The sequence below is a fragment of the Triticum aestivum genome, chromosome 5D (assembly GCF_018294505.1).
Source record: "Triticum aestivum cultivar Chinese Spring chromosome 5D, IWGSC CS RefSeq v2.1, whole genome shotgun sequence".
NCBI classification, from domain to species: domain Eukaryota; kingdom Viridiplantae; phylum Streptophyta; class Magnoliopsida; order Poales; family Poaceae; genus Triticum; species Triticum aestivum.
In genome coordinates this window covers 541,628,657-541,653,950 of record NC_057808.1, presented here as the reverse complement: position 1 = coordinate 541,653,950, position 25,294 = coordinate 541,628,657, and the positions used below count along the sequence as shown (strand labels likewise).

At 42.7% G+C, this 25,294-nt stretch overlaps 1 protein-coding gene and 1 pseudogene across 1 annotated transcript; both read right to left on the bottom strand.

Moving 5' to 3' along the window:
• Positions 1–1,676: 1,676 nt before the first annotated feature.
• LOC123121153 (uncharacterized) lies at positions 1,677–12,039 on the bottom strand (annotated as a pseudogene).
• A 2,762-nt stretch (positions 12,040–14,801) lies between these two features.
• LOC123123647 (translocase of chloroplast 101, chloroplastic) lies at positions 14,802–18,851 on the bottom strand. The gene has a single exon (XM_044544198.1). The coding sequence runs from the start codon at positions 18,703–18,705 to the stop codon at positions 15,076–15,078; it is 3,630 nt and encodes a 1,209-aa protein (XP_044400133.1). The 5' UTR covers positions 18,706–18,851; the 3' UTR covers positions 14,802–15,075.
• Positions 18,852–25,294: the final 6,443 nt, after the last annotated feature.

The following is a 25,294-nucleotide window of genomic DNA, read 5'->3' as shown; positions in this document are numbered from 1 at the left end:
TTTTTTGCCAGGATCACAACTTTTGGTGCGACCGGCGAGAAATTTTGCTTCAACCAGCCATTGTTTTGCTGGAACTAGCGTTTTCCATAGATGCGAGTATAGAAGCATTTTTATCTTTATTGCTGAGATCGCAACTTTTGGTGCGGCTGGCGAGAAATTTTGCTTCAACCAGCCATCTTTTTTGTTGGAATCATCATGTCTTTTTTGCTACCACCTTGTTTTGTTTTTTGCTGGAACCACGCTAAATTTTGCTATCATTATCTTTTGATTTTGCGGGTACCGGCATTTTTTCCGCTTCAATCGAGTAACTGGGGCTGCAACCAACCCGGGGGGAAGGGGGGGGGGGGGTTGCCGTGAATCCTGGCGATGAGATCTAGCATGGAGCGGTAGGGCCGGCGTGGTGCTGTGACCGCGGGGAGGGTGGGGCAGCCGGAGAGCACGGCGCGCGCACCCGACAAGCTGTGCGAGATGCGGAAGGCGACATGTGTTGTGCGAAGAAGGAGCTTTTGGGGTGAACCGTTTTTTCTCATATCCGATGGACTAGACAACTGCCATCTAACGGCCCACGCGTGACGAGCCGATCGGTCGGCGCCTATCACTGCCCCTTTTCCCCTTCCTCCCAGTCTCCCACTTCTCAATGTCAAAATAAAATAAAATAAAAGGTAGACAGCTTCCCTGTTTGTCCTTACCACCCCCATGGTGCCCCTTCTTTTGTACTCCAGTTCGCATGCCATCTCCCGCCGCTATTTGCTCCCTCCACCGCGCGACTGCCCCTGCCATCGACGACGACGACCCCATTTGCCATTCGCCTCGCAGTCTAAGGGGCATCAGCTCAATTCCACGGCCATGATGCAGGGATTGTCCCTGACGACGACAGGCGGCAGGCAGTGCAGATCTGAAGTACATCCACTTCTCCTAAATACTCCCTAATAGATCTGAAGTTTCAGCTTAGCGTCCTGCCTGTGGAGGTCTTAATACTGTATGTTGATATTTTGTTCTTCAGTTTCACATATCAGGAAACAATATCATCTCCACACAAGAATCAGAGAAAGAGTAACATGACACAGTTTTTACAGTTCAAAGGAAAACACAGCTGAACGGAACTTCAGCAACTCGGTACAGACCGAACCAACAACCCATGCTCAAACCGAACTGTTCTTTTGTGCACTCACACTTACGTTGGAATTGGTGAAATCATAAATACAATAATGCCGCTTACTAAATACGAGTCTTTGGGATTGGGGCCATACTTAGTTTTCAATTCCCTTCAAATTTCTCGGTGCTGGTAGCAAGCCAGGCCACCTCACACTTTAGGCACCGAGTGAAATCTATCAAGTTTCAGTTGGATTCCATCAAACATTTGTTGTTCTTGTTTTTGCTATCCCAACACGAAGTTCAAGACGAAGGTATTTCCACCGTGGCTATTCCATTGTGGCACCCAACCACCATCCTACACAAAGCAATATATCCATGTTACAAATTTCAACTGCGTCGCGTCGCCAAAAATTAAAGACGATATAATTGACCGTGACGCAAAGTGATACATGTATGGAGAACAGTATACAAGAGAGCTGTTAGTTTAGTTTACTGCAATATCCAGCAAAGCTTTTGAGCTGTTGAGAATTTCATTTTCTTCAAGTAAACAGAAGAAAGGACATACAGTATCAGTATGTTCATTACCTTCTCGAGGCCTTTACATATCCAAATGCAGAAACTGCGCCAGGTTAAAACCAATTATGTTCTCGATCCTGAAAGTTAGGTGAACTCACACTGTCAAGAAGCTCAATCGAAACATACGTACTACATGCTAGTCCTATATGTAGAAGAAGATATATAGAGCTGTTTGACAGTGAAGGTGAGGACAGTACTTGTAGGTAGTGGAGTTCCATAGACTGAGAGTGCCGTCAAGTGAACCTGTAATCAGCAGCGGAAGCTCGGGATGCAAATGGACGATAGTGATACGTCCTCCGTGCCCTTCTAGCCTTTCAACACATCCAGCTTCCATCTCCAAGTTCCAGATCTGATTCAACAAAAACCCAAAGCATTGTAACATAATGAGATGTGTGGGTGACAACATCATATTATTGTATATATTCTTAAATTGCACACCTGTGCAGTGCCATCCTTGGTGCCGGTGATCAGATGCTGCCGATCACGGCGCGTGAAGTAGTCAACGCAGAACCCATCCAGTGTGATGATTTTACCATCATCAGAATCAACACTCCACATCTGTCAATACCAACATTCCATTTAGGTTACAACCGCTAGTTATCAACCCCATGATGTGCACACGTGCTTGCAACAACTCAAAGATATACGAGAAAGCAAACCTGGACCGTGCCATTGGATGAAGCACTGGCAAAACTGTTGGTGTCGTCCAAGTTAAACGTCATTTCTGCCACCCTGTTGTGCCCCTCAAATGTTCAGAGTGCACACCCAGTCCTTCTCCCAATCCCAAATCTTAATCAGATGATCGTCCTGGGACGATGACACTAAAAAAGGCCTTGTCGGATGCACAGCCAAACATGTGATGCTAGTATGATGAGCAATAAAGCTCGTCACATCTTGGTGTTCTTCGTAACTGTACACAAGAATGCAGCCATTGCCATCACCGGCGACAACCCATTTCTCCTTTGCGATGAATTTGGCTGCATAAACTGTGCATAACGGAAATGTGATTTTAGCGTAATCATGTGTAGCCAACAAAACTTAAGCAATAAATTCAGTCCGAAAGCTTCCATGCCTGGTTCCTCGGTGACTTGAAAGGAACTCAATATTGCCTGCAAACAGATTTGAAATTTGAATGGGCATTAATTTTATTGAGTAAGACATATTAGAGCGCTGACATTGAAGATTGATCACTCACCATACTCTGGTAGTTCCAAAAACGAAGGCTCCCTCCCTGATGCGTTGTCATAATCCTGCATTACTTGCAGTACATTATGAAAAGATTCTGATGCAAGCACTAACACTGAAACTATAACATGCACACTCACCATGGCTCGGTTGGATGCACATCTATTGACGTAACTTGCTGAGAATTCTGTGTAGCAATGATCTGATTCAACAGACAGTCAGGTTAGTGGTTGTGTGGAATTAATACCTCTATGCCCTCTGTACCGAAAAGTATTCACTACAGCACAAAAGATAGAAATTAGGCATTTTGCTGACCAATAAACATTCATTTACTGGTTAAGATTTGACTGCATTTTGCTAACCAATAAACAGTTTTTCTACTGCATTTTACATCGCTCTATTGCATTGCATGTTGCTATTATATTTTTTCTACTGCACTGCATTCATCTCAGAGGGTGTTTATACAGTTAAAAACTGCAAGCATTTACTAGGAAGTTAAGCGTGAAATTAACAGGAAATCACCTCAATCTTCATCAATTGTGTTGGCTGCCGAGTGCCAGAATCCCCATGGAAGACAAAGAAACGTATTACATTACACAAAGTGACAAAACCAAAAATTTCTTTGGTAATTAAATTTTCTATCATCAACCAGACTTACTTCAGACGATGTCCCTTCAGCCGGTTGATCACGAACAGCCTTCAGCGTCACCTCCTGCATCTCATCATTCTCCATCCCTTTTGCTTTCTTAAACAGTTTATCATAGAAAGCAGTGGCAGAACCTTGGTAAAAATGCTGGAGGTCATGATCGCGCACAGCGATGATACTCAAAGCGAGAAACTCGACGCTCTCTAGTGGCCTCTTCGACTGCTTGCGCGTTGTCAAGGCGCTGGTGTAGGTGCACCTTGATGGAACGATGCCGCAGAGTGGAAGCTTTGCCAGGTAACTTGTCGGGCTCTTGGCCGTAAGCATGAAGGCGACACGGTCGTCTCCCTTGTTCTTTAGCTGCAGTGAGCAATAGGTGGCCTTCTTTGGATCCAAGGGGAAGCATAGCTGTAGAGGGTACACATTGAGCAGCTCAACGGTTCTGTGTCCTTCAACATATTGATAATGTCACCAATGGCGGGCCTTTTGAGTCTCTCATGACTCATGCAGTTGAATGCTATTTCGATGCATTTCTTTACTTGTTGGGAATATCCTTCAACCCACGTGCCCATACATGTTGCATGTAGCTGATTCGTCCATCTTTTATGGATCTTGAAAAATTAAATGCAAGATCAAATCACCACAAAAATTGTGAGCAAAAGTATTAGATGTAGATTTATGTGCAGCTACAAAAGGTAAATTTTCTTACACGCTCGATAAAGTCCTTGGAAGACAGTTCATCACTTTTGGGGAAGTGTCTGTTCCCTGTTATTATCTCTATGATGACAACGCCCAAGCTGTATATGTCATATTGTTTCGAGATTACTTGTTTATCAATGAATTCTGGCGGCATATATGCGCTTCATAATAAGATGGGCAAATAAATAGACAGTGTTAGTGTAAAGCGCCTGCAATTTGACCACTAGAAAAGAGAAGTTCACATAAGGGCATGGAGCTCACGCTGATCCCACCAAAGATGTTTCCCCGGGAAATCCCAAGAAAGTTCCTCCGAGGCTGGTTTGTTTGTAAACAAGTTTTGACATACCAATACCTCCTATTTTCGGAATCATGTTCTCATCAAGCAATATTGTGCTAGGTGCCAGGCCCATATGGATAATAGGACTTTCTAATTCCTCATGGAGGTATCTTAAGCCTTCACAGCTGCCCTTGATTATTCCGTATCGTAAGTGCCAATTGAGTCCAGAACACTCATCTGTGGAAGGGGAAGAGATTTTATATCAGATTAGTTGTGCTATATATATCGCAGTCAACTACAATTTTAGCAAACCACGGTACTTGATTTCTCACCCGTATTCTTCCCTTGTCAGAATGCCAAGGTAGTAATTTGTACTCCCTCCGTCCCATAATATAAGAGCGTTTAGTATAAAAAATGCTCTTATATTATGGGACGGAGGGAGTAATCTTCATCGAAAAAGTAATATTGTATTACAGTATAGGGTGAATGTTGCATTGCCATACCTGAAATGTGCCGTTCAAGAGATCCATTTGCCATGTATTCCAGGCAGAGCACCTCCTGATGAGGTTCCTCGACGCGAACAATACGGATACCTCCGTCACTATCTACCACTATGATCATCGTCGCTGGTTGTTGAACTGAGTGGCAGTAGCCAACTAATTTGACAATATTTTGATGCTGGGCCAGCACATGGTATCGGAATGCATCTTGGAATAGTTTACGGAAATGCTTCACAGCAATGACTTGTCCATCTTTACTGACTCCCTATATCGAGAGGAATCTCTTATTAGAAAAAAAAAGCTTATTTGATCAACGATGGAGGTATTTGCGTAGTTGGAACATGCAAGTATTGAACTATTTATCTTGCCTTGTACACATCTCCAAATCTACCGATACCGATTAGTCGATCCTTAGAGAAATCATCTGTCATATTTTGCAGTACGTCGTACTCGTATTTCACTGCAGTCGGATGATGGAACCTGTTCCGCTTGTAATTGGGTCTCCTGGTTTCACCTTTTCCTTCTAATAGAAAAAAGTATAATAAAGCCAACATTAAAATTGATAAAAAAAACTTCACTTAATAAGTGGCCAAAGAAGTGTTTACGTCGCACAAATTTTATTTTAAACTTTGGATCAACGCTCCGCCTTACTAATTAATTTTACCCTTTATTTGTTTTCAGGCTGCATTTTTTGAAGTGAATTCTTTAACTTTTAGGTGTGTGCATAGTTTTCATAAGTCAAGGCCAAACTCTTGTGTGGTTGTACCGGCTTGATGGCATGATAAAAGTGTGATAAAGTGTAGGTCTTATTTCATCATATAGAAGTCATTTTGGTTCTTTTGTCATGCGTGGTAAGTGTGATAAAGTGTAGATCTTATTTCATCATTTAGAAACCATTTTGGTCCTTTTATCATGTGAAACATTGCTTACGCATGTTGTAGGCTGGAATATGGATTATTTGAGATAGTTAGCAAATTGAGGGGCCTTTCTATAAAGCTGTCAATATATGCCTCTACAATTGTGTTGCGATTTAGAAAGTTGTTCCCATGCATGCTTTGGCTAGAGGTTGCATGGTCCCCTGAACCCGTGATTACTTTGGGGCACCCCACTGCATGCATGCTTTGTAAGTCCATCAATGCACTAAACTTTCACTCTGTCATGCTTTTTCTTTTGACTTCCAACTTTAAATCTAACATATTGTTGAACCGAAAGTCCAATTCATATTCCATTTGCATATTTGTGTTCCTTGCGACGAGGGCTTTCAAACAAGACTACCCTTGAATAGATTGTTACGAGTTTTAAATTTTCACCAAGTTTCAGCTATTAAAACTTGATAAAAACGAAAGATAAATTACCTAAGTTACAAATACTAAACCCTAAAACCTAAGCCTATAAATCTAAACCCTAAGCCCTCAACCCTAAGAGCAAATAATGGAACTTGGTAAAGTTGGCAAAAACTGAATATTACAATTATCAAGTTTTAAAATTTGGAACTTGGTAAAATGTTTAAACTTGTCATAACGTACTCAATGGTGGTCTTGTTTCAAAGCCCTCGTCGCAAGGAACCCAAATATGCAAATGAAAATAAATTGAATCTTCAGTCCATAATATATAATAGATCCAAATTTGAAAGTCAAATGAAGAAGCATGGAAGGTAGGGTGGGTGGACCATGCAACCTCTGACCAAAGCATGCATGCATGGGAGCGTCCCACGGCAATCAAAGATTAACACACATGCATCGGCTGACCAGCTTTCCGAATTGCGAGGCACATGCAATGGCTGGCCAAGTGTGCATGGGCCGATGCGTGCCTCTTCGGGTTTCTCTCTTCTCAAGTTCGGGAATAGATAAAGAGAGTCGAGTTCTCTTCGTTATTGAGATGGTACTAGAGTAGGGGGGAAGTGAGGCTATTTGATTTACAAATCCGCACAAATCTGAGTGCTGAAATGGGAGATTTGGGCCTGCCTTACTTGTAGGGAAAACATTTCATTTCCCCCTGAGCAAAACTGAGGTTGTGTACGCTTGTAGGGCATGGATAACACTGAGCCACATTGTTTTTGCAGGAACCATGCCAAAGGTTGTTATTCATGAAAGCCAGCACAAGTATGTATAGCAAACATTTCAGATAGCGCTAACCTGAAGAAGTTTCGAAGGTGATGCTACTCATGGAATGAGGGACGGAATCTCCACCATCGTCAAACTAAAAGAACAATAGCAAGCATTATGTGTTAGACCTCAAACCTTCAATCAGCAAGGATAAAAAGTATTGACATGTCACTGTTGACAGAGCATGCTAGCTTGAATCACACGTGCAACCCCTATTAGCTACCACTAGAAAAATTAACTTTACTTCTGCACAATAACTTTCCCTTCATTTTTAGGTCATTTATTCATGTTTCAAATATCCATGAAATCACGTCGTCAAGTTGGGAAGCAAGAGCTACCAAGAAAAACTTAAATGATTGACTCTAGTCCAACCGAGAGACTATTTAAAATACGGCCTAGAAGCAACCGTACAGAGGCTTATATATTGCAAGTGCATGATTTCGTGAATAATGTTTTTTTAACAATTTCCTTCAAATGGGCTACCAATTATGTGACCTGTTTGTGAAATTATATGTTTATATTTAAATTCTCAATTGATAAAAAAAATATGTAGACATATGGCAGTTGATGATCATTTTCATGGGTCATAGATATAAAGATATCAATCTACTATTGAACACTATGAGAACTCTAGACATGTTAGTAGACGGGATTGGATCCAGCCACTATTGTACACTATGAGAACATGGTATTCTGGTATGCCTTTTTTGTCTCATATGCATATGTGTAGGCTATATCCTAAGGCTTAAGGTTGTCGTATATTCACGAGATGTGAAAGACTTGCTTAAGGGTTACCAAACTTCATTTTATAATTGGTTAACGGTAGCTTCTAGCTTTGTCACCAACAAAGTTCTGCAATAGGTTTAATCAAGTGGATTTCATAAGATAGAATTCATCTGAAAATGAAGATGTTTTTTTGCAACTTTTTCGTCCAACGACAGCTATAGGAGCGAGGGAGGATGACAGGTGTGTGGCGGCTAGGTTCTCGTCTTGACAGCCATATGAGTGATGGAGGAGTTGTGATAATTCAAGGGAGCAAAACCTAGAGCAGTGGGTGCTTTTGGTTGTTGGTGTTTTACGAGCAATACAGACTGCTTTACGGGATGGCGTGGGGGTTTAAAGGGAAACTAGGGGAGTGGGCCCCACACAATTAAAATCCAATAAGACTAGCCACAGTGGGAGTAACTTCAGCAGTAACATCGAGTCCAATTCAGCAAATTTGCTTATGTGGCAATGAGTTAATGAGGAGAGAGGTAGTTTGAGTAACTTAGCTAGTTACTGTAACATCACATGTCCCAATGCAATATGAGTCTATAACCTAATAAATGAAGCTTTGCATGACACCACATTATGTTACTACCCACTATGAAGGTAGTAACATAGTCTAGGGATATGTGTATGTTACTCTCCATTGTGGCTAGTCTAAACGTACACCTACGGGCTGCTTTACAAACATTTTACGCAATCTTCCACCTAATTCTGCCCCCCACCCCATGAATTTCATTGGATGGGCCCCACTAAATCTAATCATGGTCTGACACCTCATCCAGTAACCCTCCTCACTATGTAATCCCTTCGCAGTTCGTAGATGTACCATCTCTCATAAAAATCAGAAGGGGGAGGGGAGGGGGATTGATGGGATGAGGACACGTCCCGTAGATCAAGCATGTAAGGAAATCCCCGTAAGTTTAGCGTTTTCGGTGTCTCACTCATTCTTTTTCCTGTTGGCTGCTTGACCATGTATCATGTGATCAAAATTATCTAGGGTGTTAGCAAGTTTTTGTTCCATAGGCTGCTGCTCCTGAGATCGAGGGGCGATACAAGTGTATCGGACTCACCTTTCATTTTCCCGCTACCCATTTTCAAATATATCTAAGAACCTTCAACCTTATTATCTTTGATCGGTTATCCTTTCAAAATAATAGGTTTTGAGACCCCTCTATTCTATTTGTCTAGGCTGGGGATTAGGTTTGCTATTGGACGTCTTTCTTGATTACAGGGGAAGACTTTCGGGTGGGCGAAATCACGTGACAGAATGAACCTCAGATTAATGGGGTCTGCGGTATGACAAAATAGCACTGCTTGCTGATCTGACAATAGCTGGTTAGTTAATAAGTTGCATATTTCCCGGGTCGCCTTTAGGCCCTCCCCAATGCTCCACCTTGTACAGGTGCTAAGGCTATCATGTAGGTAAAAAATATGATGTGGCAAGGTAATAAAGAGGAGAGAGGTGAGTTTGGTGACCCCAAGAAGAACCAATGCCAAGCACGTGAACCTAGGCAAAAGCAATTAAATGAAAGAAACCCACCAATGCATGAAATAGTTTAGTTTCTAAAGTATTAAATGAGAGGAGCTTAGCACCAACAAGTGAAGCACCTATGCATTATGGACATTAGTTGCTAAACTTTTTTATATGCTTAGCACCTTATCTAAGCACTTATGCATTGGGAGTGGCCTTAATGACCAGAAGTAATTATGAGGCTACTTGTAGTGGGAAGAATCATAAGCTAGTAGCATGATACTAGTGTATGATATTACCTTCATAGTGCATATTATCATAACTGTATTTAGATGACATCATTTATTGTTTGGGATGACACATACTACCTCTGTCCTGATTTATTGGTCCCCTTCGTATTTAGTGTTAAATTTTGACCATAGGTTTAACTAACAAAATGTCAATGCATGTCACAAAAAATTATACCATTGAAAACTATGTTCAAATACGAATCCAAGGATATAATTTTTTGTGACATGCATTAACATTTTGTTAGTTAAATCTATAGTCAAAATTTGACACAAAATACGAAGGGGGCCAATAAACCAGGACGAAGGTAGTAGTAGCATATCATTTATTATGATAGGGTATCACGATCGAACTCTTTTTTTTTCATTTAATTGCATGTCACCTCAACTAAATTGTTTAGTTGGCATGCATATACTTGGTATGATAGACCCACTACATTAGGTCCGAAAGAGTCGGTACCTAATGATTTGAATTTCTAAGAAACTTCGAAGTGACATATATGTGTCACAATTGATTGTTACCTGCTCTATCTGCAGCCCTTGGTCACCTATCATTGATTCTGTCTCGTTCAAACTAGAAACGATATTCTCTATAGTAGGCCTTTCTTGTCTGTTCGGTTTCAAGCATTGTAATGCTATCTCAATGCATCTCTTCACTTGGTTGCAGTATACTTCAAGTGATCTGGGCTTTGCTATGCCATTTAGTTTTCCCCTCCAGCTTTCATGTACCTCCAACATTCGTAATGAAGTTAGAATAATACAGAACCGAGATACTAAAAACAGTACCATAGCGATGTTCAAACAATATGATCTGTCGTGTCGTAACCAGTGGCGGAGGCCGGAACTTGGGGGGGGGGGGGGTAAAGAAAAATGGCCCAAAAAGTTACTTTTCACGTAACTAAAGAAGCAAAAGCAAGATCTTGGGGTGGGCCGCCACTGGTCGTAACTAGAGTATGGAGAAAAGTATTTCTTACATGATTAACAAATTTCCGAGTCGTCATATCAGCAATTCGTGTGTACCCTTCGGACCCGATCATTATCTTTACGATTATAACACCTAAACTAAATATGTCAGAGTATTCCGAGATTACTTGATGGTTTATGAATTCCGGTGCCCAATATCCACTGCATGCCATAAAAACAATGAAACTTGTTATTTAATTAGCTGATAAAAATAAATAAATCATAAAATAGTTATGGAAGATCGGTGCATTTTTATTAGTTCTAAATAAGAACTAAATGTATAGGACAATGCAGCCAACTTAATAGCATAAAATATCTGGCATTTAGCTTACCGTGTTCCAAAACAATTGAGGGTTTTTCTTGTTTTTTCTTCACGAAGGAGCCTTGATAAACCAAAGTCAGCAATTTTTGGTATCATTTTGTTATTTAGCAATATGTTATCAGGCTTCAAGTCCAGATGCCATATAGAAGATTTCAACCCCCCTCGAAGATATTTTAAACCCTCACATATCCCTTTTATTATTTTGTAACGTGTGTGCCAGTTAAGTCCTGTATATACTTCTGCAGAAAAGCAATGGAAAATGACACATATCCCTTTTATTAGTGTGCTAAGAAATGTAATCCAAATAACCATTTTCAATACATGAAAAATAGAGTACATGGGGCTCAGATCACCAACGTAATTACCTGAAATATAAGTATGAAGACTACCATTGTGTACATACTCAAAGCAGAGCGCCCTATGCATCTCAATAGCAACCACTTGTTTTCCCTCGTGCTCTACAAGTACTTCCTCTGGTTCATTGCAGAAGCCCACCAACTCCACAACGTTTTGATGCTTGAGCTCCCTAAGGATTTGGAATTCTTTTCGAAATTCCTCACCATCAAGTCCTGATATGCTGTTATGAAGTACCTTGACAGCAATATCTTCTCCATTTTCAAAAACACCCTGTTTGACACCTCTTGTTAATATACTCAAAATTGTTTGTTATACTAGTAGAGAAAATATATTGAAAGTGCAATAATATGGTGTGTGTGTGTGTGTGTGTGTGTGTGTGTGAGGATGGTGCATATATGATTGTATATCTGTTAATAAGATTTATTCTCTCTTTCTATCAATGCATCGAGATGTGAACTTTTGCATCTTCTCGAGAAAAGAAAGATTTCCATTAAAAAAAACGAACTATTATAAAGTTAGCATGACACGTCATAGAACGGTGACTCTGAAATCTGAATGTATGCAGAGCCAAATTCGTCAATGACTCTCCACCATTAATTACAAAGCTTGCATGAATTGTAGACTAAAGGCAAAAATGGTGTTAGTCATACCTTGTAAACTGTTCCGAATGTACCACTGCCAAGTATTCGCTCGTCATCGAAATCATTGGTAATTTTTTTAATCAATTGGTATGGTAGCCTCCTTTTCTCGATTTTCTCATCAACTGTTCCGTCCACTAACTTGTTTTCCATCCTACTGCGTCCGGTGCAAAGTTTGCTGAGTTAAGAGAGTGCATGATTTTTCTTTTACATGGAAATAAGAGGCATTAAATCAGACTTGTGGGTTGTATTTCTCATTTCTTCTGCCACTCAGATCTCTTAAGCCTTTTAAACTACAAGTACACATTAGCCCCGGTTCGTGACTGAACCGGGGCTAATGTGGAAACTGCTCTGTGACCTAAGCCCTGTTTTCTACTAGTGTATGAAGAGACATAGATGAAAACACCACACAAAGTAACAATTCGAGGGCAAATCCTACAGAGACTATCTACCAGGTTACTAAAAGTTAATGGAGCTTATTCTAATTTAACATAAACATCCATAAAACTTTTTCAGGGCCATCTTTCCCCGAATCTTGTAGGGAAAATGGCCGGACATTACAAAGCAAAATAGACAGGAAACGAGAGGAGCAAGTTGGACATACTAGCAGAAAAATTTCAGAATCATGGGAAACTGTAGCACAGAATTGAAAACACTAGAAAAAAAGGGGCAATAATCATAAAGGCACTTACCTGAAAAGTGGGAGAAGACGAACTGCAAACGCGATGCAACAATGCGAGTACAAGACGAGATAAGAACGAGCGGGTGTGGTTAGCCCTTTGATGGGTGAAGGAGGACAGAGTCCTGGGTTGGATTAAGACATTGAGCCTGCAAGGCTAATTAAAAATTAAAGAGCTCGCCATCTATTGGTACAGGGAAGGGAAGTCAAGATCTGGGATTAAGATGATGCAAGCTAGATTAAGATCTGGGATGAAGTTTTGTTTTGTTTGGGGTAGTAGCAGACCACTTGTTACTCCCACAGAGTTTTTGTAGCAGCAACTCGTAGTTTTTTGGCGTGCACTTGGGAGTTGGGATCTATTGTTTTCGTGGCCATTTAGCCCAATAAAATTAAACTCTGTTGTTTTGGTAACAAAATTAGCCCGACGTGGTGCGGTGGCCTGCAGGCTGCAGCTGATGACATTCTCGGTGTTCTTGCGCTCTGTCAAGCTGTTTATTTGGCACGCGAGGAGAATATTTACTCGGTCGACTTCGCCTCGGACTGCCTCTCCCTCCCTGGTGCAGCGCCTCAATTCTTGTACCCGTGGCTGCTCGTGGTGGCTGATGTGCTTCAATTGTGCGGCTTTCGAGTTTCAAGCACGTTCGTTGGCAGTATAATGTAGCAGCTCCCTCAAGTTTGAGAAATGGTGTATGAACTCTACCACCCTAGTGGTCTCTCTATTTCTCATTCATTCCACTCCGGATTGCATCCGGAGACGCTTTGTAATATTGTTGCTTGATCAATAAAGTTTCCAGCGTCCTCTCAAAAGAAAGAAGAAACTAGCCAAAGAACTCTCATAGACATGTTAGCCCGAGAAATCCCATGATGAAAAGAAAAGGTATATTTTCACAAGCAGCAAACAGAAAAGGTATGCACCATAAAGGAACGTATATAAACAGTATTGCCAATACCCACTAATGTGAGAGCCTAAATATAACTTCCTATATGACACATACCCTCCTGGAAAAAGAAATGAATGACACATACCCAGGAAAAAAATATAATTTGATTAGCAGACATTTTTTAGGCCAAACTTCTACATCCATTCACAAGGTCCGGGTCCATCCATGAAATCGCTCCCCTCACACCGCCAGTGGCAAGGGCCTCGGGCGTTTCAAAGAACGTGATTCCTGACCTGCGTCATCCAACAAAATCATTGCAAACATGGAAGAGCCATGGACTTATAGCCTAAAGCATCTGAAACTGAAAGCCATTTCGATAGCAAGAGTAGGTCGGCCTAATTTGCGGACAATTGATTTGGATGAGCAATTTATGTTCCCGTCAATGCCACCAACAAGCAGGAAACGGCAGGCTAGTTTGTCTCAGGGCAGCAACTAACAGCCCCTTGAGTCCTTGACCCATTGCATAAATATGCCTGGACTTCCTAGTTCCAAGCATAAAAGGTATTCCTGGATTGCCATCTTTGCGTACTTCTAGTGTTGTTAACTGGTAGACAATGAATGGAAGGCTGAAGAGAACCACAGATAAACACACATATGATATCTGAACAGGTCGACGGTTGCACAATGAAATGGCAAAGTTTTCATGAATAAGTACCAGGAACATTTATCAACAGCATGAGCAACAAAAACATAGCCATCTACTCGGTGGTGTTATTTGCCACATACATGTGCATAGATTCTACAAGCTATGTCAACACAAATTGACATGCAATGCCAGATCCAGCGTTGCTGTCTCCTGGTTGAGGCAGCTGCTTGTCAGAGAGGGAGAGGGGTTGGAGGAGTGAGGGTAGGGGAAGGGCTGGAACAAGTCGAAGCACCCACACCGTTCATCCACTAAGAGTCAGCTAGAGAGATCCTGACACAATAGTCAATGCAGTCAATTTCGGAGACACGTGGCAAAGCGCTATTGGCCTAAAATCGCCTCTAAGAGGGTTGACCTTCTCTTCTTGAAAGGGAGCTTTACTTCATTTGCACAAATAGTGACTGGACTCCCTGCTTCCGAGCATAAAGGGTGAAAATCCTGACACAATATATGCATTCTTGGACTGCCATCTTTGCACACTTTTATTTATTGTCTGAACTACTCCCTCCGTCCCATAATGTAAGACGTTTTTTCACACTACACTAGTGTCAAAAAGCATCTTATATTATGGGACGGAGGGAGTAGTAGACAAAGTATGGAAGGCTGGAAGAACCAAAGGATAATCACACACATGAAACCTAAGCAGGTCGACTGTTGCACAACGAAATTGCAAACTTTTCATGAATAAGTACCAGAAATATTTATCGCCAGCATGAACAACAAAATCATAGGCATCTACTCCGTGGTGTTATTTGCCACATACATGTGCATAAATTCTACAGCTATGTCAACACAAATAGAGATACAATAAGGAACAGGAGAAGCTTCAACAGTAGTTTAATAGAACAACTGGAAACTCAAACAAGAGGGACAGGGATAAAAAATATTAGGAAATCAAAACTACAGAACTAACCAGTGCTACACTGCTACTCATTATTCGGATCTGCACGAGGATGCATCCTGTTCCACAGATACATTGCCATTGAATAGACACCTAATAGAGCAATCGTCAGATGCTCTGAACTGTTGGCCTTGATGCTCACTCGTCCAGTTAGCTTGTTGTTCACATCAACATGAACTGCCATGTTTGAGGTCCTTCCCACAGAGAACTGGGTATCTAAGTTCGCAGCCATAGTCCATTCTTTATGCCACCTTACCAGTGATGCACCCAAAGTTGCAAGGCCTAGGCCCATAATGGGATAGTCTTTTTGAAGCAGGTTCAGCACCACATTCACTCCATGCGCAGTATCACCTTTCACGGACACAGCACCAGCGTTTGCTACCAGTGTTAACCAATTACCAACTGAAAGCTTGTCTTCAAGCTTTGCTCCAGTTATCATGGTGTTTCCTGCTAAAGTCATGGACAGACCTCCAGTAGTGGCATTGTTCTTGGTGTTCCTGAGCTTAGTTTCCCCCCTGAGAGTGTAAGCAAGCTGGTCCATCATGGTTTGTATGTCAAAGCCTGCAAGGGTTGAAGCATACTCGCTATGCTTAGCTGATATCGAGGACTCCGAATGAATGGTGAATTCCCTCTTGTCCTTGTTAACTTGGACCCACATAGAAGCTGGAAATGTTTTGGCAACTTCGTGGCTGTATTGGAGACTCACACCGTCAAACCCACAGTCATGATCCCATCCTTCAGGGTTGGTAACAGCACGTGCCAGAAGGTTCGTTGCAGGCTCAAGACACCGATAGCGGTATACTGGATCATCGGAATCAAATGTAGATGGCAAGGCCCAGTCTGGCATAAGAGATCTATCATTGTCATACTCATCATCAGGATGATCATTCTCCACAAGTACATCATAATTATTGCCCTCACTCTTCATTTCCTTTAATCTTCTGCGCTGTTCCTTCAACTGCTTCTTCTGAAGAAGCTTGGTTCGGTAGTCATACTCATCGAAATACAGTTTCTGCTGCTCTTTGGAGAGTTTTGCAACCTGTGATTTACTTAATGGCTTAAAGGGAGGAAGTTGGTCATACTCTTCATCCTCTTGATCATCATCCAACAATTCATCAGGATCAACATCTGAGCCCACACTCTCAACCTTCTGTTCATTTGCACGCCTGGGGTGCTCTCTAGATTGCAACAAAGATGATAAGAAGTAAGGAAGTGGAGGCATCTGGAGACGGAGATCAAAGAGTCTTGGAGAAGCAGCACGGCGGGTTGAAAGAGTATCAATCTCAGCAACCATCTTCAGTGAGTAGCACAGGAGGAGGAGCAGACGCTTCCAGGTAAGGCCATTTGGAAGCACCTTTTCACCCTCCATGTTCCTCCGACAAAGGTGGTGATTTTCCACAAGAGCGACTGGATTCTCAATCCGAGGATCATTAGTGGTCTGTCTGATGCTTTGCTGAAGCGCATGAGTCCGATGGGTCACAATCATCTCATAGTTAATTGGGGAGCCACTAGGTCCTTCAGGAAGAGGATCTGCTGCTGAGTGAGTAAGAGTGATAATGGCTTTCGACCATATTGACAGGCCTAGGACACTGGTAATGCATTGCAATAGGGATAGGTCGTCTGCACCTTGCCGTTGGGTATCGATCCGATCAACATACAAAACAATGTCAGGGGGGCATTTCTTGATATACTTCTTAACAGACTTGAGCATTTTCCTGTTTGATTTTCCATCCCTAACTGTAGTCCCAAGTCCTGGAGTGTCAATGACACGAAATTTAACACCACCAACAACTCCAGTAATCTCCTTCACGAAACATGTTGCTGGTAGAAAAGCATTTGTTTTGGATTTATCCTCACCAAAGATGGAGTTTATTGTTGCACTCTTTCCCACCCCTGTCTTCCCAAGGACCAATACATTGCAGGAGAATTCCAAGTCATCTGTTCCCTCTGTCTCAAGCTGCAAAGCCCTGCTCCAGGCATTCTCAAGTTCTGAGGAATGGTCTGCCATCCTTATGCGCCTGAAGCCTTCAACGAGACTGAGCCGATATAACACTTGTACAGGTACCTGATGTTCAGTGTCATACCCTAATCTATACACAAGACGCAGATACTTGATTCGTGCCATGTCCACCTTTATGTACAACTTCTTCTCCTCATCAGTCATCGTGTTCTCCGGGTCAGCAACTGCATCCAGCACATGGGTAGAAGCCACACTTGTCCTAGGGACACCGACCACGGTATGGGATGGTTGGATGGAATCAGAGGTTTCAACTGGAAACACCTTGGCCTTGCCCTGTGTAGGTGATCTGTTTGCCGCCCTGAGAAGCTCAGCTAAAGCTGCATAATCAAAAAGCTCAGTCTCCTTTCCGCTCAACTCCTCCGCTTCATAATCATCATCCAGCTGATCCTCATCTGAATCATCCAAACTGGAGGCAGGCACATTGTCCTCCATTTCTTTTCCAGGAGATTCTAAAGCATTGTTTGTCCCAATGATTGGTACAGATGCAGGTTCACCAGAAGGTTCATGATCGCCATCAGTTTCACCATCCACCTTGTGATGACCCGCGTCAACAGTAAACTGTGAGCTGTCAACATTGGTATGAACTTCCACAGGCTCAACAGTGGCATCTCCTGTGGCAACATGTTGAGGGCTGGCATCATCAGAATGTGTGACAACCTCATGCTTGGGCGTGGTATGTTCTGCATCAGAATCAGCATTGTGAATTTCAGGACCAGTAGCTTCTGCTTCTGTAGAACTGATCACATGAGGCAATTCAGCAACCTCATGCTTGGGTGTGGTATCTTTTGCATCAGAGTCATCATTGAGAAGGTCAAGACCAGCATCTTCTTCTTGTTGAGAAGAATTCACCGCAGGAGGCAATTCCACGACAACTTGCTCCTGCTGAGACCCCCCAGCATTCCCCTCTGAAGCATCCACAATGCGGGTGCCACCAGCGTCACCAATGGAAGGCTCAGGCTCCACACCGTTGACAGCCTCAGCACCAGAATCCTCAGCTCCCTGTTTACCACCATTCATCAAGGACATATCCGAGAGATTTACCAAATCACTGAACGCCGCGCCGTCATCCAGCACGCTCATGGAGCTGACGAAGCTCCCATCCAGCGAGCCCTCGGCGGCCGCGCCCGCGGAGGCCGCAAAGACGCCGCCATCCTCCTCCAGCCCGCTCCCCGCTCCGGCGTCGACGAACACGTCGGCGGCGGCCTCCTCCTCCTCGGCCCCCTCCGCCGCGCCGAAGTACTCGCTCTCCCAGGAGGACGCGGAGGAGCCGGCCCCGGCCGCGGAAGCGGGGGGCGAGGGGGCCGTGGCCTCGTCCGAGGAGGGGGAGGGCGGCGGCGGGGGCACCCTGGCGATGCGGAAGAAGCCGTTGGAGACCTCCTCGAGCACCTCGTCCCCGGACGAGCCGGCGGCGTCGTCGAACAGGTCGGCCTCGTCGTCCGTGGACGACGAGAGCTGCGCCGCCACCCGCGGCGCGCCGAGGACGGGGCGCGGGCGCGGGCGCGGGGCCTCGGGGGGCGAGGTCGATGGAGAGCGGGACGGCGACGCGGCGCCGGAGGAGAGCGAGGATGCGTACCCTTCGTCGTCGTCGCCGGAGTCGTCGAAGGAGGTGAGCGGCGCGCGGATGAGGAGCGCCATGCCGCCGCGCGTAGCCGGGGCGGCGGAGGGAGCCGAGGTGGAATAAAAATTGAGTCTTTTACGGCGGGCGGGTTTGTTTATTGGTCTCGGCCTCTCGGGTCTCCGTCCGGGAGTAGTGGTGGCAGTTGCGAGGCCGAGGGTTGAGGAGGACCGGATTCCGTCGGGTTGGTGGTGAGACCTCAGCCGCAGGGTGGGTTGGATCTTGGATGGGCTAGGGTTTGGATCCTTCGAGGCAGGAATTGGACTCTTGTTGGAGTGAAATTTGGGGTTTTTATTACTATCGTTTCTTCAGCTCCCTCCTCCTTGTGTTGGAACTTTGTGGCTCTGGCCATAGGATCTTGTGGTGGTGTGGTGATTTTAGCTGCTTAGGATTATCATCTTTTTCCCCTTCTTGTTGCCTTGCATTGGAGGGTTTTATTAATTCTTGGGGGTGAAGCAGTGGTGGACGTGTACAGCAAGGTGTTTTTTTAAGACAAGTTGTTCTTTTTCTTTCTTGTTTATTTTGTGTGGAAGAAAAAATTTAAATAATGAGAGGCAGGAAAATATGTAAAAATAAGTTTAACATGTTCCTTTTGAAAGGTTGCCACGTGTTATTTATTCAAAGCTATAGGACAAAACTGACACACCTTCAATAGTTTTAGGACCTAAAACTGCAGTTTCGAAGATATAGGACTAAACTGACACATCTCTGATAGTATTACGAATTATGACGCATTTTACTCTTTATTCAATAAGGCAGATTATATCACATGATGAGATGATCATCATAATCAAGTCCATTCAATCCAACTGTCCTTGAACTCCCTTTTTGCTATATTTCTTGGAGCATGTGTCTCAAACTGAATTTTTTTTATCCTTCGCCTTAATATTTCAAGACTTTATATCATTTACTAGATCTTTGATTTAATATGAGGTGATAGTCAATGTGAAATTTAATTGTTGTTTTTATTTACACCGCACAGTCTTGATATTTTAAATGGAACCCTCCCTTGTCAATGCCTTTATTTGAACCTCTAGATTTCTTGGCAAATATTATGCTTAGTACATTTGTTTATTTATTATTGTTAGGATTGCTTCCGTGTGGTTGAGAAGGTGTAATTATTTGTAGAAGATGATATGAAGGTATAAGTTACATACATGGATGATAGTGTTGGTTAAAGTTACATACATGCATGCTAGTGTTGGTTAAACGTACTCTACACTCCTGGGAATCATCGAGTCTTGTTTCCCAAATGAAAGTAAACTGAAGTCTTGATATTTGCATTATGTGGTAATGTTGTTATGATAAATGTCAAAATCCACCTCTTTATTTTCACAAGCTCGTTATCGTGAACCATATTTATTAGGAAGATGGACCAGTTGATGTTCCTATATATGTTTGCTTTGCTAAGGTATCCACCTTCCTCCAGCCATCCCTTCACCTGCAGATCCCTGTTTCTCTTGCCCATAATGGTGAGAGTGACACCATCTCGAATAAATTTGTCTTAGATATTTCACCATGTCAATAGTTGATGTGGTGTCGTCAAGTAAATGTCCTCGTTTTCTTGCCTGTTGTTCACACTGGCGATATAAGTTATTTTGTGGGTCACTGGTGGTTTGCTATCTTTCATCATCAACATCTGGGACAAGATGTTGGTCTAGGATCGGGATTTATGGTTCAACGACAGTGGAGTCGGCATTTCTTCTAACTTGCTTGTCTAGACGCGATGCATCGAGATCTAAGCCAGGTTTGATGAGTTCATTCTGCTCCATTTGTTAAGCGCGAGAGCTATATCTACTCTGTCTCGCAATAGGTGATCGCGAGATGGGTCGGCCCAATATGAGTTCCATTGGAACGGGTTTTAGGAAGCGTCTATGATCGATTCACATCGGTTTTAGTAGCTTCCATATGGATTATTCTTTTCTTTTTTATGTGTGTTTTCTCTTTCAGTTTTCTTTTTTATTTTGGTTTTCTATGTTTCTTTACCGATTTTCTTCCTGTGTTTTTTTCAATACATATTGTAATTTTTCTTGAAGACATTTGGAATATTTTTTATACACATTGGTCATTTTCAAATATATGATGAACATTTTCAAATACATGTTAAATATTTTTTAGATACACGTCGAACATTGTTTTTAATGCCACAAAACAATTTTTAAAAATTACATGAACATTGTTTTCATTGTAGTAACATTTTTACAAATACATGTTACATTGTTCTCGAATAAATATGAAAATATTCAAATCCATATTGATATCTGAATGGTATGAAATATATTTAAAAATTATGTAAATAATTACAAAAATGCATTAAATTTTTCAAAAAATCATGAACATATTGTAAAACATGTGAACATTCTTAAATGACACGAATGTTTTTCGAATGGTGCAAAATACTCCCTCCATCCCATAATATAATAGCATTTTTTACACCTCCGTCCCATAATATAAGAGCATTTTTGACGAAGTATTAAACTACATGAGCATTTTATTTATAATTTTCAATGTTTTCAAATGTCATGAACATATTTTTTGAAATATTTGAACATTTTTGAAATGTCACAAACATTTTTTTGAATGATATAAACTTTTAAGAAAATTGCGCGGACATTTGTTTTCACGGCATGAATATTTTTAAATGTGCGATGGACAATTTGCAAAATTGAAGTAACTTTTTTTGTAATATGTGTATTTAGTATATTTTAAAAATATAAAGAAATAAAGTTAATAATGAAAAAAGAAACAGAATGAGGCCATCACTGAAATACTGATGTTATTTCCAAGGGACAAGGTTGTTGAGCCCGGCCCATAAGCTGTGAGCTGTGTAGTAGGCGAGCACGACGTTCACCTCGCTGCAAGTGCGGTATAGGTATAGCCGTGCCCTTTGTCAAGAGCCATGATTGGCTGCAAATGTCCAAGCCGCTGCAATCTCCTCTTTCCATCCTCGATTGCAGAAAGGAGTCGACATCATACGATTCCACAACTCTTTTTTTCCAGGCAATATTGAGAGCTTTATTCATATGAATGCATTCACTGTATCATCGGCAAAAGGCTGCTCACCAGGAAGCTAGGGGTCTCTTCCAGCCAACTTTCTGTCACAGTCAATGTGCAAGCATGCTTAGCACAAAAATGAGCTGGATAGTTGGCTGACCGGATTATTACATGTTGAATATCAAAAGAAATGAAATTACTAGCTAGCTCTCCTATTTCAGAAAACAAGGGCGCCACAACTGAAAGGGAGTTGTGTCAGGTTTTTTTAGAGTTCTGGAACCTCCAGGCAGTCTGTCCCGATGATCACCTCCTGAATACCTATGAGCTTTGTGGAAGTGCATGCCTTCACGAACAGACATGGCTTCTGCTATTAGAGGATCGATAACACCCATGAGGGGTTTGCTCCAAGCTCCCAGTAGGTGATTTTTTGATCGAGCCACGCCTCCTGCTCCATCGTTGCCGCCATCAAAGTGAATGGCTGCATCTGTATTGATTTTAAGAGGGTGCCAACCATATCCTCACAAACTTTCAGGTGTTGCTTAGGAATCTCCAAGATTGCAAGATCTTCTTTGATACGCCACACAGAGTTGGCCGGATCGATCTTTTCCAGGTATTGGGGAAGGCGATTCCGAGAATGTCATATAGCCCAAATCACTTTTTTGATGATCACCCGCTCCCTCTCTGCAAACTGTTGGTCACATAGAACATCGCGGGCCATGTACAAGGATGCAACCACGACAGTCAATATTCAAACAACAGTTGAGCTTCTTCCCAGAGCTGTCTTGCATGCGAGCAATGAATAAGAGCATGAGTCTTTATCCATCGCCATACAAACTTTGCATCTTCCAAGTTCTTGTATTGCCGATGTCTTAAGGTGCATTCAACCCGAATGATCCCTTTTAGGACACGCCAAATAGAAGACTCGGACCTTCGGGATCACATTCCCATACTCGACGGATAGTTGCAGACGTGGATATATAAGTCGTGCACGATCGTACATGTGATTCAAATTTTGAGTCCAAACCCACGGAGCGGACGTATTCCGCTGCGTTCTGACCATGGACCAAAACACCGATCGCCGACATACAACTCGGATGAACCGGCTCCGGCGCCGGCAAGCTCAGCGAAACAGATCGCCCATCAGCCGTCTCCGCCAAGGCGGCCAACGACATGCATGACAATGGCTATCCGGCCGTCTCCACAGTATGGGAAAGAAAAGGAATACTAAGATATGTCAAGTAAGATATCTCCAAGGCTCCGACTTAGCAGCAGGGGCGGACCCAGGATTTGGCCAAGCCCAGGGCCCAAGCCGCTACAGTGTTGCTACAATATCACTACAATGCGCAATATGCTACAGTCAATGAAGTAATTCATTTTCACGCCACCCCCCCCCCCCCCCCCCCCGACCTGGGTCCTGGATCCGCCACTGCTTAGCACACACGGACAAACCACAATAGGCATCCAGTAGTAACCCCAAATGGCACAACCAGCATGAGAGGAACGTTCTAGTTTTGTGCCTCAAATGATACTTCTCGATTTCTTCAATATCATGAGCATGACATGCTAATCTACAACTTCAATGCTCACGTTTGAACATAACAATTACTTAAGTTCGAGATAATGCAACGGGCATATCCGTATATGTATATTTTATTTGTGAAAACACTTACACTGGTGCATTGATAGTTTCTCATATTGTAGGCAAATGACGACCAAATACATGACGGTCACCATGGGACACTCCAGCATGACAACGAGGCATTTTTTCTAGATCACAAGACAAGTCTAAATTATAATCACAACATATGCTTGACATACTTCAAGTGGGCATCCACTCTTCCTGTCGCTCGGTCACAGCTTTTTCCGGTACTCTTGAGAACTGGAGCAACTCCAGGTTTAGATGAAGAAAAGGTGTGAGGCATCGCATGATTCAGAGCAGGGATGGAGCCGGGATGAAAAATGGGAGGGGGCAAAGATGTATACGATTTTTTGTTTCAGAAATCTTGTTACGAACTAGTGGCTAGATCATTTAAAAAGCCAACCACACAAGCATACATATATTGTGTAAGAAGCAATATGATCACACAGGTAATTAAGATAAGTTCATTGTCAAAATAAAAAGTAAACTAACCACTTGAGCCACAATAAATTAAGAAACATCAGTATGAATAAATTGAAATACTACTTCCTGTGCTCAAACTAACCACTAGGACGTCAATTTAACACTGGAATTTATACACATGGATATTTGATACAATGTGCTGCCTTTTTAACACGGAAATCATGACAGAATAATAATGTGGAAATTGGAAGAAGAAAATAAGAACTAAACGCTAAACCTAGGGCTTACCGTGATTGAATGGTTGATCAGTACAACTTCTTCCATGGGGATGCCGAGCCGGCCGGCCGGCCGGGCTGATCGCTGGACGGGCGTCGTGTATGTCTACGTAGAGCAGCAGGCGGCGGCGACTTCCGCTCGTCAAGGCGATCACGCGAGCAGCAGATCATGTGAAATACGCATCTCAAACTCGACCTAAAGTCCTATACTCAGTACATTTATAGCGAGAACCACCTGATCGTATGCATGAGGCCTGCTGGTAGATGGGCGGCATCCTCCTTGTGGACCTATGTCCTCGGGCCCTGTCATTATGACGGCGTCGGCGCGGAGGTTGTGAGGTAGTCCAGGAACGGATGCAGATTGTGGTCTGCATCGATGACATCTAGAAGACGGAACGTGTGCTGAGTTCGTGGTTCGTGGATGACAGATATGGTTTCCTACTTCGACGTCTTAGTCGTGGTTGGGTGCCAGATATAGAGTTGGATGGCGTGTCCGGGGTGTTGCCCCGGTCTGATTCGTCCAATGGTAAAGGCTTCACTTTTGATGAGCTACCTTGGAGGTCCGCAAAGCTGCATATCAGTGATGGAGCTGCGTCGAGCTCCGTTGACGAGATGATCCCTCATTTTTTCCTTCGATGGCTGTTGTGGTGGTGCCGGAGGCAGGTGGCCGGCGTTGGTGTCAAGCTCAGAGATGTTCTGCCATCTTTTCACTTTTGTCATGTTGGTCCTTACGTGACTTGTACTTTTATCTTTATGATATGAATGAGACACATATTGCCATGCAAAAATTAATAATAACCCATCTATTTCCCAAACACGGGCTTTATACACACAACAGAAAAATAAAAGGAGTGGGGGCAAATGCCTTGGGCGAGAGCTCCTATTTGCCACCCGTGGGCGAATGGGCTGGCCCATTTGGAGCTATTGATCTTCAGGCGCACAAAAAATACTGAAAAAGTGCTACGCAAGTGGACTCGAACTCGCGACCTCCTTCTCGTTATCTGGTAGACATTAGCTAACAGAACTGGTAAGTTCAACTGATTGATTCATGGTGCGAAACATTAAGTATTAAACTTCTTTTGAAAAAATTCGAATAATACACATTGAACATTTGGTAGTATCCGTTGAACATTTTCTTAATATACAATGAACATTTTAAATTATGCACAATGAACTTTTTTTTAATATATGATGAACATTTTAAAAAACATAAATATATGTGTTGATTTTTTTAAATGCATTGAACATTTTTAATATACATTGAACAATTTTTGAATA